The sequence below is a fragment of the Chiloscyllium punctatum genome, chromosome 2 (assembly GCF_047496795.1).
Source record: "Chiloscyllium punctatum isolate Juve2018m chromosome 2, sChiPun1.3, whole genome shotgun sequence".
Lineage (NCBI taxonomy): Eukaryota > Metazoa > Chordata > Chondrichthyes > Orectolobiformes > Hemiscylliidae > Chiloscyllium > Chiloscyllium punctatum.
Genome location: NC_092740.1, coordinates 89,218,532 through 89,233,330, shown reverse-complemented (window position 1 = coordinate 89,233,330; position 14,799 = coordinate 89,218,532). Strand labels below are relative to the sequence as shown.

Genomic DNA, 14,799 nt, shown 5'->3' with positions numbered 1-14,799 from the left:
TGAAATGTTTCAATATGCAACACCTATATCGAGATCTTCCTCTGGTCATCCTTAGGCAAAACGCAGTAAGCACCCACACAATGACAGACTTTAAAAATTTCAGAGCAGATACAACAAATGGAATATGTGATTCAAATACTTTGAAGACAGAATCAAAATAGGAGTGACATAGTTCTCTTCACTATAATTAAATGCCTGCACTAGAATATTTGTGTCATTACTGGGTGTAGAAGCATCCCATATCCATAAACTATCAGTGTCTAGGACCATTCACCTTCTAACAATTCTGCTGATTATGACAATTATATGCAAAACATTCATTCTCATGACATTCAGCCCATAAGCATCATGAAATCCAAACAGCTGGGCTTATTTTCCTTTTCTGCTGTTCACAAAAACAAGTTGCTCTATATTCGTGGCAGACTTATTACAATATGATTAAAGATCATTCTTGAATAGGAATGTGATCCAATTTCCCAGAGGTTATGGGATGTCTGATGATTTTCTGCAAGGTGTTCTGCTTGGGGAAAATTGAAATATGTTATCTCAGTTTCAAACAAATGAAGAGATCAATGTCTAGGAAATAGTCAAGGTGATGTTTTTGTGCCATCTATTCGACATTGGTGCACTGTATAAAAACCCTGGAATTTTTATTTCAAGTATTTTATTATGCATAGCCCTAAATTAAATTTTATATCCAGTAATTGATTTATATACAAGTAAGTTTTAATTGAGGAGAATTGGTTACAACAGGGTAATAAGTACATGGTTGGCTGCTCAGTCATTCAACAGCAAACTCTTTGACATGGCTTGGTGTGTTTTACTTTTTCTCCAACAGGAAGCATCATAGAGGAGGTCTATGACAAAATATATTTTGATTGTAATAATGACATGAATACAGAGATGGAGCAAATGATGTACTGGTTAATTGAAGTTCTTAGCAACCTGCACATCAAAATCACTGAAGTAAAGGATAAAATTACCTTGAGCAATACAGAAGCTCTTTAGCGGTAGTGAGAAATATAATTCAGATAAGAGAGTTAGGAAAAATTAATAACTGCTGTTTATCTGAGGGCTTACACAGTCAAGATTATTTCTTAGAAATTCCAGACATTTACTGACCTGTGTTGAGCCAAAATTGCTCTGGTTTACATATAAGTGAATGGGAAGGTCTTTTTCTCTCTGAACTGCAATGTGTTCAGAGTGTCATAATCTTGGTCGGTCAAACATATGCTAAAAAACAGATCTGCATCAGTATCTGCAACCACAGTTCCCCCGCTCCCCTCCCCCACCACCACATCTAATGTTCAACTTAACCTTTGTGTTTTATGTTCAATCACAAAAAATGTCCAGATGTGATTTCTGGATGGTTGATATACACTAGCAAATTATACTTTCAATGGCCATTTTGGCAATAGTTTCCAATGTTAGTTACAATACAATACAAAAACAACCACAAACCAAAACAGTGAAACAGCATGTTATATTAAAAGAATTATGTTACAGTACAGAGACCACTAGAGACAGACTAGTTGAGGTTACATTTCCAGTGTTTCAAATCTTTGCTTTCATTCAAACAAAGATTACTATTTTTTCATACACTTATGAATATCCAGTGTGGTCTTGCAGCATTTTACACTTCTGTTCTCCTACTGTCACATTTATAACTAGCCACATGTGACCAGTTCCTTTTAAATATACAACAAACATTCAGGAACAGAAATGCATATTTGTCCATCCTTTAGTTATAAAACATAACTACTGATTTTAAGAAACTTTTAAATATAACAATTTTTCTAAGGAAGAAAAGGGGATAAAAAGCTAACATGTTGACCACAGGGCACTTTCAGTAGTACATAATGCATCTGTACAAATAAACTTATTCCTTAGTTAGCCATTTTTTTCTTTTTGCTTACTTGTGTTATAACAGCAATTTGGTAGCTCTGTAAGTCTTAGCTTTATGGTTAAAACCTGGACAGTAAGGGTGAAAAGCTGTATGGCCTCAGAGCCATCCCATTAACAGGCACATTTTTAAAAATTTCATGGTATAAAGGCTATCAGCAGATAGGAATTAATATAACAATGTTTGCAATTATTCTAAGTAAAGAGATTTATCACAATGTTAAAAACAAAAATTGTGGATGTGGTGGACAACTTCCTGGAAGTCAGGTGATCCACCAAAATGGTCAAAAAGGCCTGGACATCCAAACTAGATTTCTACATCTTATGAATCTAATTGAGAAGCATGGCTGGTTTCCTTTTAGGTTGGGGGCAGACAGTTAGGCCTGGACAGATTTGAAATGGAGAGAGGAAATGAGGAAGGAAAAAGAAAAAAATAGCCAAAATGTAGCAGTCATTGAAATGTACAACAACGTTGTTATTTTGTAGACTTGCTCACCATCTTCCAGTGCTAGGTTTGTGTTACCTTATAGAACTAAGGCCATTATTTGTAGTCATTAGGACCACAGATTTGCCAGATGTGTGCATAAAAATATAGCAGTCACAGGACCATCACTCACAACATAAATGCACTTCACAAAGTAGTTTTTAGTATCATTGTAATGAATAATTGGGGATGTCTGCATGTCCAATGAAAAGATTACAAAATGATCAACATTCCAGAGCGATGCTCAGCACTGCATCTCCCATCCCAACTACTAATCAAGTTTCCACATAACCTGCATTTTTGCATTTACCTTTTAAAATGAACAGCGCTGATAAAATGTCAAAGTTTGATAATCCTGCAAAAAATAAGGTTTTGAAGAGCACAAACATCATCACTTCCACTGCACATTAACAAGTTAGGCTGTCACTCTATTATACCCTTATCATTTTCCTACTGGCACACTGCAGACTGCAGAGTTACTTAACTGCTAGGCCCAAGCTGAGTGAATGGTCTAAACTTATGTAGTATATAGCTATAGAAAACTGTTAATAAATGCAGTGTCCATGACTGATAGACTCCATAACTATATACAGTGGTGAGTATACTTTTTAATATTTTGTTCAGATAGCATTAAAAATATTAAAACAATGCACAGTCATGGATTTAGTTCCAGTGGTAAGTCTATTTCTTAGTACATGTCCAACACTAGACTTAACAAAGGCACAGTGCCTGGAACGGACCACAGACTTGATTTCTTCTTTGTGTTTATCACGTTGGAAATTATTTAATGTTAAGGACATGGGACATAGAAAGTTAATTTGTCTACAGTCTTCAAAACATATTAAAAAACACTCTCAGAATGCCAAAGACTTCACATCAAAACCAGCAGAGCCGGTCTTCATCCAACAGGCTTCTGGGTGAATACAAGTCACACAACAACTCATTTTAATTTTTATTTTGGAACCAAAAGTATCTTTTGATAATTAATCACAAGTACATTTCTGTGTAAGTAGGCATTTGCAACATCTGGATACTCAATCCATTTAAAACTTTGAATTTCTGGTTCATTGTCCTTAATGACAGAGGGAAAACAACAAGAAATCCACTGATTATCTATTGTCAATTTTCTCTCTGCACTGAAAAAAAATGTACGTCAGTTTAATTGTAGCAATGAGTATATTATATTTGATCATTTAGAAAAAGGTGACTTGAAACTTCCAAACACCTGGGGCAGAATTATGTCGACACCATCTGGGGGTAAAGCAGCTGGTGGAATTTTGAGTGTAAACTTCAGCAGGAAGTATTGCCTGCAAGCGATTATGGCATTTCGATTTTCTTAGCCACCATTTGAAATAACAGAATGAGAATTGAGCAAGCTCTTCCTTTGCTGACACACAATTTCCTAGTCTGACTTGCCTGACTGCACTTGATTTGACTAAACAATAGAGATGAATTTTTTTTGAAGAACATACCTTTAGAACAGGCAAAAAAAACTTTGTTTTTTTACACTATTCTTTCTACTCCTTTCCAATAACATTTAGAACTTTGTATTTAATTAACTGAATATTACTGAAAATAATACAAGTTTTGCCAAAGCCTCTGGCTTGCACTAATCAGGACAATCATGATTTATATTGCATGAGAGGACAGCGTTGATTGATTGGCAAGTGGACTTTGATTGGTAGAGGTGTAGCCTTGGAGAATGCGCTCATTACTGTTGATTGACAGTAAACAGCCAGGACTTTTTAAAATTGGAAACCAGGCAGGTTGACTCTGATTGGTCAGGTCACTGCCTTGAGAAATGTACCAGAAATGGCTATTACCTATTTTGATGAGTTGAAATAGGCAGAGTGTGTACATGTTCTTTCTGAATGCAGAGATTATGGCTGTGTGTATTGATCTAGTTAATAGCAGTCAGAGTCCATTGTCAACTAATCCACATTCTCCTCTCAAACAGTGTAATTTACCAGACATTTTCCTTCGAATTTGTAATCTTGCGAAATATCCTCATGACTGCAAGATTAAAAGTTTTGACAAACTGCGCCTTTTTTCAGTAATGCTAAAGTTCTGTACTACTAAATGACTATTTGTAAAATGAATACCTAAATATCATGTTTTTGCCCAAATAAACTCAACTTCATAATCATGTATTTTTGCTAAAATACACTATTGTTCACATTTTAAAGGTCTTCGACAAAACATAACATCTGGGAGATCATGAAGATGTCTGTTCTTCCGTTGGCCTCCCACCCTTTACCTCACTCTCATGACCAATTACTACTCCTGACATTCATATGGTATCTTCCACATAAGAAAAAAACATTTTTACAGGAGGAACAGTGATGCTGAACAGGAAATATGAATTGATCGAGACATCCTGAAAAACGTTTTGTAGAGGTTTTTGATAAATGGTAAGATAAAGCAGCAAAGAAGTTTAAGGCAACTTTTCTGGATGGCTAAAGACTGTCACTGACAGTGAAGTTGAGGAAATGGAGATGCATTACTTTGAGTCTGACTACCAGTCTGTGCAGGCCTGCAGATAGAATTGAAAAACCCTCCACAGATAGACTAGATCCACTGAATGAATGCAAAACCATCATCCTTTTGTTATAGTCCAAAGTGGAGGAGCCAACAGGTGGATTTAAACCACTGAATTCTATACAAACTGATATTTGCCTAGAGTGCAACTGGGAAAAACTAAGTCTTGAAATGAGCAAGAGTTCCAATGATGGGAATGATCAAATACAAAAGAAAAACTAGATGATAATTTGAGATCAGAATCAACAGGATACCAATGCTGTACACCATGTTCCATTCAGGTGAGCAATCAGAAAAAGTGATACAAACAGTACCATGCAATGCCAGGCCTGAGGGGTGAACTGAATTACTTTGATTTCTACAATGTGGAGTTAAGAAAAGTTCTGGTTTAATTTTGCAGACTTTAAATTTAAAAAAAAGATCAACCTCATTAAATTACAAGACTTAGCTTTTGTGAATATTATCACACACATTTGAAGATGCATTTTGATTTTTCAAAATGAACTGTAGATTCAGTCTAACTCAAGGTATCATTGCTGTACAATGGTATATCTGAAAATGTGTGGTGATTTCAAAACTCAAGTTCAATCTAGGGAATGTCTGACATGGAAAATGAAGTATTTTCTGCACAAGAATCAGCAACATGGAATGATCAATGCAACTTCTGTGTTAAATTTTTCTATTGTTAAATGACATTAATAGAGAGACTTTTAGGGCTCAAAGTGATTTGTCCAATCCACTCACAAAGAAGATCATAAAACGTATTGAAAATTGGCCAATGAAATCATTATCCACTGTTGTTATTAGGATCTCCTCATAGCCAAGTTTCCCTAGTATGTTCTAAGGGCTGGAATTTCTGGACCTAGTCCCTGTTGGAATAGTGAATCTATTTACAGATCGGAAACCAGAATGGCAAGGGAGTTTATGTTGTCATGGCTCTTCTTCTGAGCCACAGCATTCAAATCTCACTGGAGATGGGAAGAAAAAATACATTGATTTTGTCAAACAAATGATTTATATTTAAAGGGACCATGACATGGGTTACAAGGGATCAAATACCTAAGGAGCATTTTTTGGATTTTTCAGCAACCACAGTACTGAAAAAGACCAGGGTAGGCTGCTCTTTGACTCTTGCCTTGAGATCCTGCAGTGGAATCTGAGAGACTGTAATGAGGTGAGCTCTCCAAAGGCCAAAAGAGGAAGTGGACAAGCTCTCCAAACAAGCAAGCTTGAATCTAAGTGATCAAGGAACTGCAGAGGTATGCTCAGTGCACCAAGAGGATCCAGGCCTCAGGAAGCTTGATAGGTGAGGGCATAAAATTTTCTGGTGTGATGCCACCACCTATTACTTTTGCACAGTACTATTCTTGTCAATACATCTTGTCATTCCATTTATTTCTGTATCTGCAGGTCGCTCACTTCACCTCTAAGACAACATATATACCCACCTTCATCATGTTGTCCTCCACATTCCTACCTGCAAAAAATTCTAACACTCTTAACTGTGTTTCCTTTCCTCCTGGAGAAGGAAATATACACACTTTTGGAAAGGCACAGGTTCAGAGTTGGTGATAGGGAAGTGGGGGTCACTTTATTGGCTACTGGTTTTATGTGCTATCCTGGTTGGTGGGAAGGAGGACTTGTTCCAGGAGACTGCCAAAATTAGGAGCATCTAGCAGGGAGAAGCTGAGCTCCTGAGGCACTGGTGCTCAGACATACTGGGAGAGATGATCCTCTCTCTGCAGCTCCCACTTTTTTCTGGTGGTGATGTGGGGGAGTCTCCTCTCCTGCCAGCACAGTCTTGGTTTCCATCACCTCTGTCCTGAGGATGAGCATGTGACAGAGGAGGAGACAGCTAGTGCTTCTGCTGCCTCTAGTGACATTGTTGGTGGTGTTACATCCTGTCTGGTCCACAATCAGAGATGCAAGTTGCAGTTGCAGAACCTTGCATAGCATAGGAGCAGCTAATAGCAGGGAAGTGTAGCCGGCAGCGAGTGAAATGCCAGACAGGTAAAATGTCTTCCAAAAACAATCTGGGACAAGTGCTTTGGATAGCAGCCTCTCAATGGCCAGGGCTGAAGCTTCTCACTCTCACTGAAGAAGCTCTTTTCCACTGTACACTCAACTTACTGTGTCTGGCAAGTTGGTGTCAGTTGGTCTACCTACACCAGCAAATCCAGAATACATTGTTAAAACAACACTCAGTTACTTTTTAATTTCTAACTTAATTTTAGTTACTAAACCAAGAGACCCAAATATCCCTGCTGTAGTGATTGTAATGAGGTCAGCCAGCTAGAATATGTGGGTCCGTGATTGGACCAGCTGAACAACCCTAATCAGGGAGCTATGGCTGACAAAGAAAAAGGTGAATGTCAGAGATCCTGACACTCTGGTAGCTGCCTCTGAAGTGAGGCAGTACTAAAATCAAGGAGGTAAAAACAATGACTGCAGATGCTGGAAACCAGATTCTGGATTAGTGGTGCTGGAAGAGCACAGCAGTTCAGGCAGCATCCAACGAGCAGCGAAATCGACGTTTCAGGCAAAAGCCCTTCATCAGGAATAAAGGCAGTGAGCCTGAAGCATGGAGAGATAAGCTAGAGGACTATTTATGTGTAAATAAAGGGTGACCTGGTGACTGATACCGGCTTCTATGGAGTTATTTTACCTGCAGGTCCTAAATTCTGCCCTAGTGAAATTTAGAAAAAGGCAGAATGATGTTGGGATTTGAACGTCAATTTTGGGACATTAATACCCCAGTAAGCAAATAAACATGCCTCACGTTACAGAAAGTTTGGAGGGCTACGGATGCCAAGACAGTTTGCTGAAGCAGTCTTCTTCACTGTCCTGAAACTGCGTCAGAGTTATAATCAAAGTAGTGAAACGTAAAATAAACCTTCCAGTACTCATCCCTCAAACTTCATGCCTTCTGAATGCCAACTCATACTTTGTCCCCAGTCCTCATGTCCACTCATATCTTCCATGCCTTTCCATACTGCTCCTCTGTGCAACTCCCATGGCCCTTATACCCACCAGGTATAGTGAGAACATTTAAATGACATTTGGTTAAGTCCATGAAGGAAAGATTGGGAAGGATTTGTGCCAACCACAGAAAGATGGACAACTTTAATTTGGCAGCATTCTCAGTGTGGATGGGTTGGACTAAAGGCTCTGCTTCCATGCTGTATGATTCTATGACTCCATGCAAATCTGGGGAGAACCCATGAAACCCCACTCATGCCATAGCTTTTTAGAGCCCTCTACCAACTAAATTCATAAATGCTGACCATGAAAATTTTCTGTTGATGCACCTGTAAATGCAATTCATAAAGTGCAGATGCAGGAAATATGCTCTGCCTGCATTCCCCACTATTAGTAAAAAGAGTGGTTGCCGGGTTTGGGAACAGGACATCTGGAATTGATGCTTTTCCCCACTTTGGCTAAGGAATTGAATCCTTTACACTCAGTGAAGTCTTGGGACTTGACTATAGTTATATTGTTGTTGTTAGACTAGGTCCTATTCCAAGGTTTTAACTGAATTCAAGATTCACCAGCTTCCACGGTAGGATTTGAACCCATGGAGCTCTAGGTTACTGATCCAAGAACATTACCACACACCACTATCTGCCCCTATTATTAGACTACCACAAAAATACTTACAGTTTGTCTTCCATTAGACCAGCCTGCACATTTCAGCAAAGCTATAAGGAGCAAAAAGACCTTGCTTATATATCCTGTCAAAAACATTCCCAGAAAACTTCATAACAGAGTAGATGGAACGATTGAAACTTACACCAAGGTGAGTTTTAAGGAGGACCATTAAGGAGGAGAGAAAAGTGGATAAGAGGAAGTTCTGCACGGAATTCCAGAATGTAGACCCAAAATGGATGATGAAGTTGCCCTCTAGAGGGGAGCAATGTATAAAACCTAAGTCGCGGAGGCAGACAGAATTCTTCTTGTAGGGTGACGACAAGGTTAAAAAGTAGTATCAGTGTCTTGCAGAGATATTATAAAAACACAAGAGAATTTTAAAGTGGACATGGAAGATGTTCAGAATAGGATTATGGACAATAAAGTTTTGGATGAGCAGAAGGGTATGGGGGGGGGAGAAAAGGAGGGATAGGAGACTGGTAAGGAAACCACTGAAAAATCAAACACTGGAAGTAATAAAGGTGTGGATGAAACTTTCAAGAGCACATGGCTAGTTACAAAAGGGGAGTGAAGATGAAAGTGTAACAATAACAACCATAAATGTAAAGTTTATTTTTCATCTTGTCATGTACTGATTTAAAAGTAGGATGATGTTAAATCCTTGTTTATCATGGAGTTCCCCAAGGTTCAGTGATAGGTATGAATCTTGAATAGCAAGATGGTGTGTCAGTAATGGGATGTGATGCATTGGGCAGTGCAAAGTTGCAGTGTGAGCGTGAGTAAATGTCAATGACATTGACACATTAAATCTGTATGAAATTGCTGCCAAGACTCAGGGCCAACTCTAAAAAAATGACCTTCATGGCCACCTGCTCCCATTCTCTTCCTACAGTTGTTCTCAAAGGTCTCCTGGCTCCCTGTGGAACAATGGCATCTCTCTTACTGGTCATCTTGATCACTAGTGCTTCCAATGAACGTCTTTTATCCTGGAACACATTCTCTAGAAAGAGGCAGCTGCACTGGTGATCATTTTATCATTATTTAAATTGCAGCAATATTCTGCATTACTGATGGGATAACTGCCTTTACAAATTGAAGTTTGAATACCCCAAATAGTTTGGGAACAACATTGCAGGTCTCCCCTGATAAATACAGAGGATGCCAGTAGTATTAAGACAACAGTAGTGTGGGACCTCTTTGCTCAGATATTGCAATCATTCAGCTGAGATAGGTGCATCAAATTTGCACGTTCAGAAGAATAGACATGGACATGTTGCAAATCATGAACTCACCTTCAAAAACCTAATTTGTTGCTCGTGAAACCAGAAAAAAAATGACAGTTGTCATTGCTCAGTTGAGGTCTCTAAGGACATTGTGTATAGGATGCAGGGATCAGCTATTCAAACTTTAGCTTCATTATGGTACACAATTAAGCTTCTGTTCTCCATTCTCCAAATCTGACTCACTAATTATTAACCATCTGTATCATCAGAAACTGGCTGAAGATCATCAAAAATACCAACTTAAGACTAACAGGAACATGCTTAGGCAAATTAAACGGTGATGTAATCATAGGTAGGAAAAGGATTCCTATATCACAACCTGATATAGAAAATCCAAAGGAATTCAACTTAAATGGCTGCAGAAAGGGTAATGCTTTCATTGTGCTGCTTTAGTATGGAAATATATTTGCTACGAGTCAACAGCAACTCTTTATCATGCTAATAAACTGAAATTTGAACCATAATATATCCTGAATTGAGGATTACTTCCTCTTGAATTTGCCCTTGACCATAGACATGGAATTCAGGTTTTCCGTCTATTTGGCCTTATGGTTCCAATCTGTGGGAGTTTACTCAAGTAAACATCACAGCAGACATTTCCTTCTGATGTAAACACTGGCAGATGAAAATGTTCTTGGTAACTCATGCAAAGTTTTAAAATATAAGCCTACATTAAAGTGGTCAGAAATGTAACCTAAACCTAAGAAGCTACCTAGAAGAAATAAGCTAAACATATAAAACTTCCTTCAAAAGAAGTAAGGTTAATTTAGACAGCAAAGAACCAATTACAATGTTTCCAAGAACAGATGAGAAATCCATAGGCAACCCTTTGATTTTTCTGGGTGCAATAGTTAAATAAAGTGAAACAAGAAAATTCAGAATACTGATAATACTTGGGCCAAAGATAAATTTTTGCAAGCCATGTTTGAAATGAAATAATGAGAGATACATTAATGAATAAGCAATAAACAATATGAGATCCACAGAAGTAATGATTTATCCAATTATAATGGTGAGAGGTTGCAGTAATTTAGCAGTATCAATAAGTCCATTCGATAGAGTACATTCATCTCAGGGTTCATACAGCAACGTTTGGACAGTTCATGACAGTCTCTTGATTGTAATTCACTTTATTTTTCTATTATTATGCTTGGACAGTTGGCGGACTATATTAGTGTTGGTGCATTTGATGTAAATCCTGTTGACATTTAAATCAATGTAAAGGCTGATCATGAACATCAGTCACAAACCCACACACAAAGCCTCCAACTACCACAAGAGATAAAGCATCTGCATTATTCTTATTAGATGCGTTACAGTTGACTTCCTTTCTCCCTTTATTCCTTATTCATCCACAACTGTTTAATAATGTTATACGTTTTAAGTCAGCAAATGAAAACTGTTTTGCATCAGTCACTAGTTGACTGTCCAAGACATTGCTCACAGCAAAATGGTTTAGGAATGAAAGTGGAAACCCAATCCAGGAGGTGAGGATAGTGAGGTTACAATCATAGAATCCCTATAGTGTGGAAACAGGCCATTTGGCCCAACACGTCCACACCAACCCTCTGAAGAGTAACCCCACTGAGATCCATTTCCCTACCTTATTAGTCTACATTTCCCCTGACTAATGCACCTAACCTACACATCCCTGAACACTATGGGCAATTTAGCATGGCAAATTCACCTAACCTGCACATCTCTGGAATGTGGAAGGAAACCGGAGCACCCAGAGGAAACCCATGTAGATACGGAGAGAATGTGCAAACTTCACACAGACAGTTGCTCGAAGCTGCAAGTGAACTTGGGTCCCTGGTGCTGTGAGGCAGTAGTGTTAACCACTGATCCACCAAGTCATGAGAAGCGAAACTGGGACAAATGAGGTCAGAGGGGATTACAGTTAAAAATAATTAATTTTCAGATTGGAAGAAGGTTTGAGTGGATTGAGAGACAACCACTCGTTGGCTAAGGACAGTGAATACTATAAAAGGAACATTTATTGCAAGACCACTTTAAGAAGTAGTCAGAATATTTAAAGATTCGCGGGTAGGATTGCGAAAACAGAATCAGAGCCTGGGAGGGAGTAGAAACATTCTGGCTGACAGTAGGTAGAAAGTGTTTTTAAATTGGCTGAAAGTTAAGAGTAGGAGGATAAGGGCCAGTAAGGCCTGTGCAGAGACCAAAGTATAAAATCCCAAAGATTAACTGATGTATTTGAAGCTCTGGAAAATGGCCCGAAAGAGGGGATGACCAGATAAAATATGGAATGGATAACATAAGCCATTTAATTTTGAATTTTGTTTTTGTCTGTTCCATTACAAAATGTAATTTAAGTGATTTATGATGTGGTGCACTGGGGAGTCAACCAAGCTGCTTGAAAATATTTATTTTAAAGGATTTTTTTGGTCACTTTAGTGGTAGTTATTTTCCAGAAAATATGAAGTAATTTGCAAAGTTTAATACTTTCTGCTTAGTTTTTTCCCCAATATGTGAAACACCTGAGCCAATCAGCATGTTTCACAACTTGCAGATTTCTCACACTCTTTCTCCCCTAATTTTCACAATGCTTGCAATATATTGTGGCATTATATCACTGTTGTTACTTTCAACCCTGTGTCTTTCTGACAAAAGCAACGCTAAATCACTTTCAGGCATCAAGCGATTATTCCAGGATGTATCAAACCTTAAGGTTTCTGGTTGCCTTACCTTCATATTTTCAACATGCTTCACTTTTGGCAAATTTCAAGAATATTACTGTTTAACTTCATAGTCCTATTAAAATATTTTGTGAATATTGTAATACAATGGAGAGTTAATAAAACACAAGATCAATCAATACTGAAATGAAGTACCACCCTCCATCCCCTTTCCCAATGAGCATAACTAACCTTTGTCACCAAAGCTGAAGGAGAGCTTTGGTGAAATTAATTATAAAAAGTCTTGAAAAACAAAATAAATAGTTGAAACCTTCTGGTCCTTCATTCAATTAATGGCAGAAGAAGCTTATCCCATCCACTCAAGATCTGGATTTTGTGGGTTTTGTGATCCTAGATGGTTGTGTCCAGAAATTACGATCAAATACAGCACAGAGCTGAGAGATGATGCCAAGGACATTAAAGTCTTTGTTTTGCAAAGTCAGCCATAAAGAGCAAATCTAACAAAAGTGCTATAGTGAAAGGTATCTTTGTGTTCAGGCTCCATTCCTAATAAATAACTTCATAGACTGTAGCCTTCTTGTCCCCAGAGCCAGTGACAATGTATTTATCATCCACTGAGATGTCGCAGCTCAGCACTGAAGAGGACTCCTTCGACTGTGAAGTTAAAAAAAATCAAACAAATGAAAGGGAAAGAAAATAAGCTTGTCTATATTATTATGGAAAACTTAGCACCAATGAGCACTTTGTTAGAGAATGAACAATGTACATCATTACACAGAATTTAATAGCATGCCACATTTAACTTCATGCTCCATTGCTGTTGACACCAATTTGAACTGAAGCGCTATTAGGTCAACAAACTAATGCTATTGCCTTCAGGTGAATAGTTTGTGTTTCTTTCTCCTCCACTTTTTCCTAAGGCAGAACCACTATCTTGGCAATATAACCCTTGCTTTTCAGTTCTGAATGTTCAGCCCACCTGAATGAACCAGTGATCTATGTCCCCATTCAGAAGTGAAGTCAAGAATTCTAACTCCAAACCAAATTATTGTTCATTTCTAACTTGAAGTAGAGTGGATTCTACAGCACTTTGGGTACTACAAAAGCATTGATTCTGCAAAATGCTCCACAACATAAACAAATAATTGTTTGGAGTTATTTCACATGATCCAAGGGATACTGTCTGGGAATCCAACAGACTTAACCCACATTAAAAATTGCAAGGCTAGTGGATGGATTTCTCTGAGCACACTGAACTAAATTGCTTGGAAGCAATCAAAGAAATAATGGTGGGATGGGTTGCATATTCAAAAGGAAATCTGTCCAATTTTCTTGTCTGTTAAGTTAGCTGGACAAAATATTTATGCTGGGTTGCTAATAGTGTGGTATCCTCCTGTGTGATCTTCCTCTATTCATTATATTCAGATAATTTATTATACCCATATAAGGGTTAAGAAAAAGGAAATCATTCTATATCTTTCTTGGAACTTTTGTTCCTGTAGATTTAATAAAGGTTTTTAAATTTCTGTATTGACAGAAATTTTAATTTCTAAATTTTTTAGCAGTCTTACCGTTTTTAAATTTACTATGACTTGCACAAAATTTAATATTTAATTTAATGTACAGATTGTTCTGTTCTAACATACGTTCTGCAAATTCACTGTAATGAGATTGATGAATTGGATAAGCTGTTTCTAAAGTGGGAGCTTTGAAAATATGTGTTGGTTGTGATGCGATTACAATGGCAACACCTTGAATGCTGTTCCTAAAGCACAATTTTTCCATAATGCGGAGGTGCACACAAACGTGACCATCATATTATAGAAGAACCGACTGTACATTTTAATTTATGTACAATAGCAATTTGTTGACATGTTACTATCTACAGTATCTCTTTTCCCTTCCTCCCTTCCAGAAAATACCTCTCCACCATTTACACATGGAAGTTGATGCAAATAAATTTTTGGATGTAATTTTGAGACCAATCACGCAACCAAGATCTAAAAGACGATATATCTATTAATTTGGTAAAATACATCCAGTGAACTAGCTAAACAATCAATTTGCTGTGAATTTTACTTTACGATTACAGTAATGGGAGAAAAGCAAGAGCTACATTGACCAAATTACAAATACAAAATTAATAAATGCCAGTCGACTAAATGGCCATTAAAAGCTCATCTAAGTCTCTGATTGCAACATGAATCAAACGAAAGCTTTTGGTTCTATTTTTCTGCCAGCAAACTATTGTCATCATTACCCTCATTTGAAATAAAGCTTCCTCTTC

General features: G+C 37.7%; 1 protein-coding gene across 10 annotated transcripts in view; it reads right to left on the bottom strand.

Annotated features, from left to right (window-relative positions):
• Window positions 1-685: 685 nt before the first annotated feature.
• LOC140486348 (transducin-like enhancer protein 4) overlaps window positions 686-14,799 on the bottom strand; it is a 223,372-nt gene continuing 209,258 nt past the window's right edge. For all 10 annotated transcript variants that reach the window (XM_072585358.1, XM_072585367.1, XM_072585377.1 and 7 more), the window contains one exon: window positions 686-13,166. In XM_072585358.1, the coding sequence (XP_072441459.1) occupies window positions 13,059-13,166 (108 nt within the window). In that variant the 3' untranslated portion in view covers window positions 686-13,058. The remainder of the gene's footprint in view (window positions 13,167-14,799) is intronic.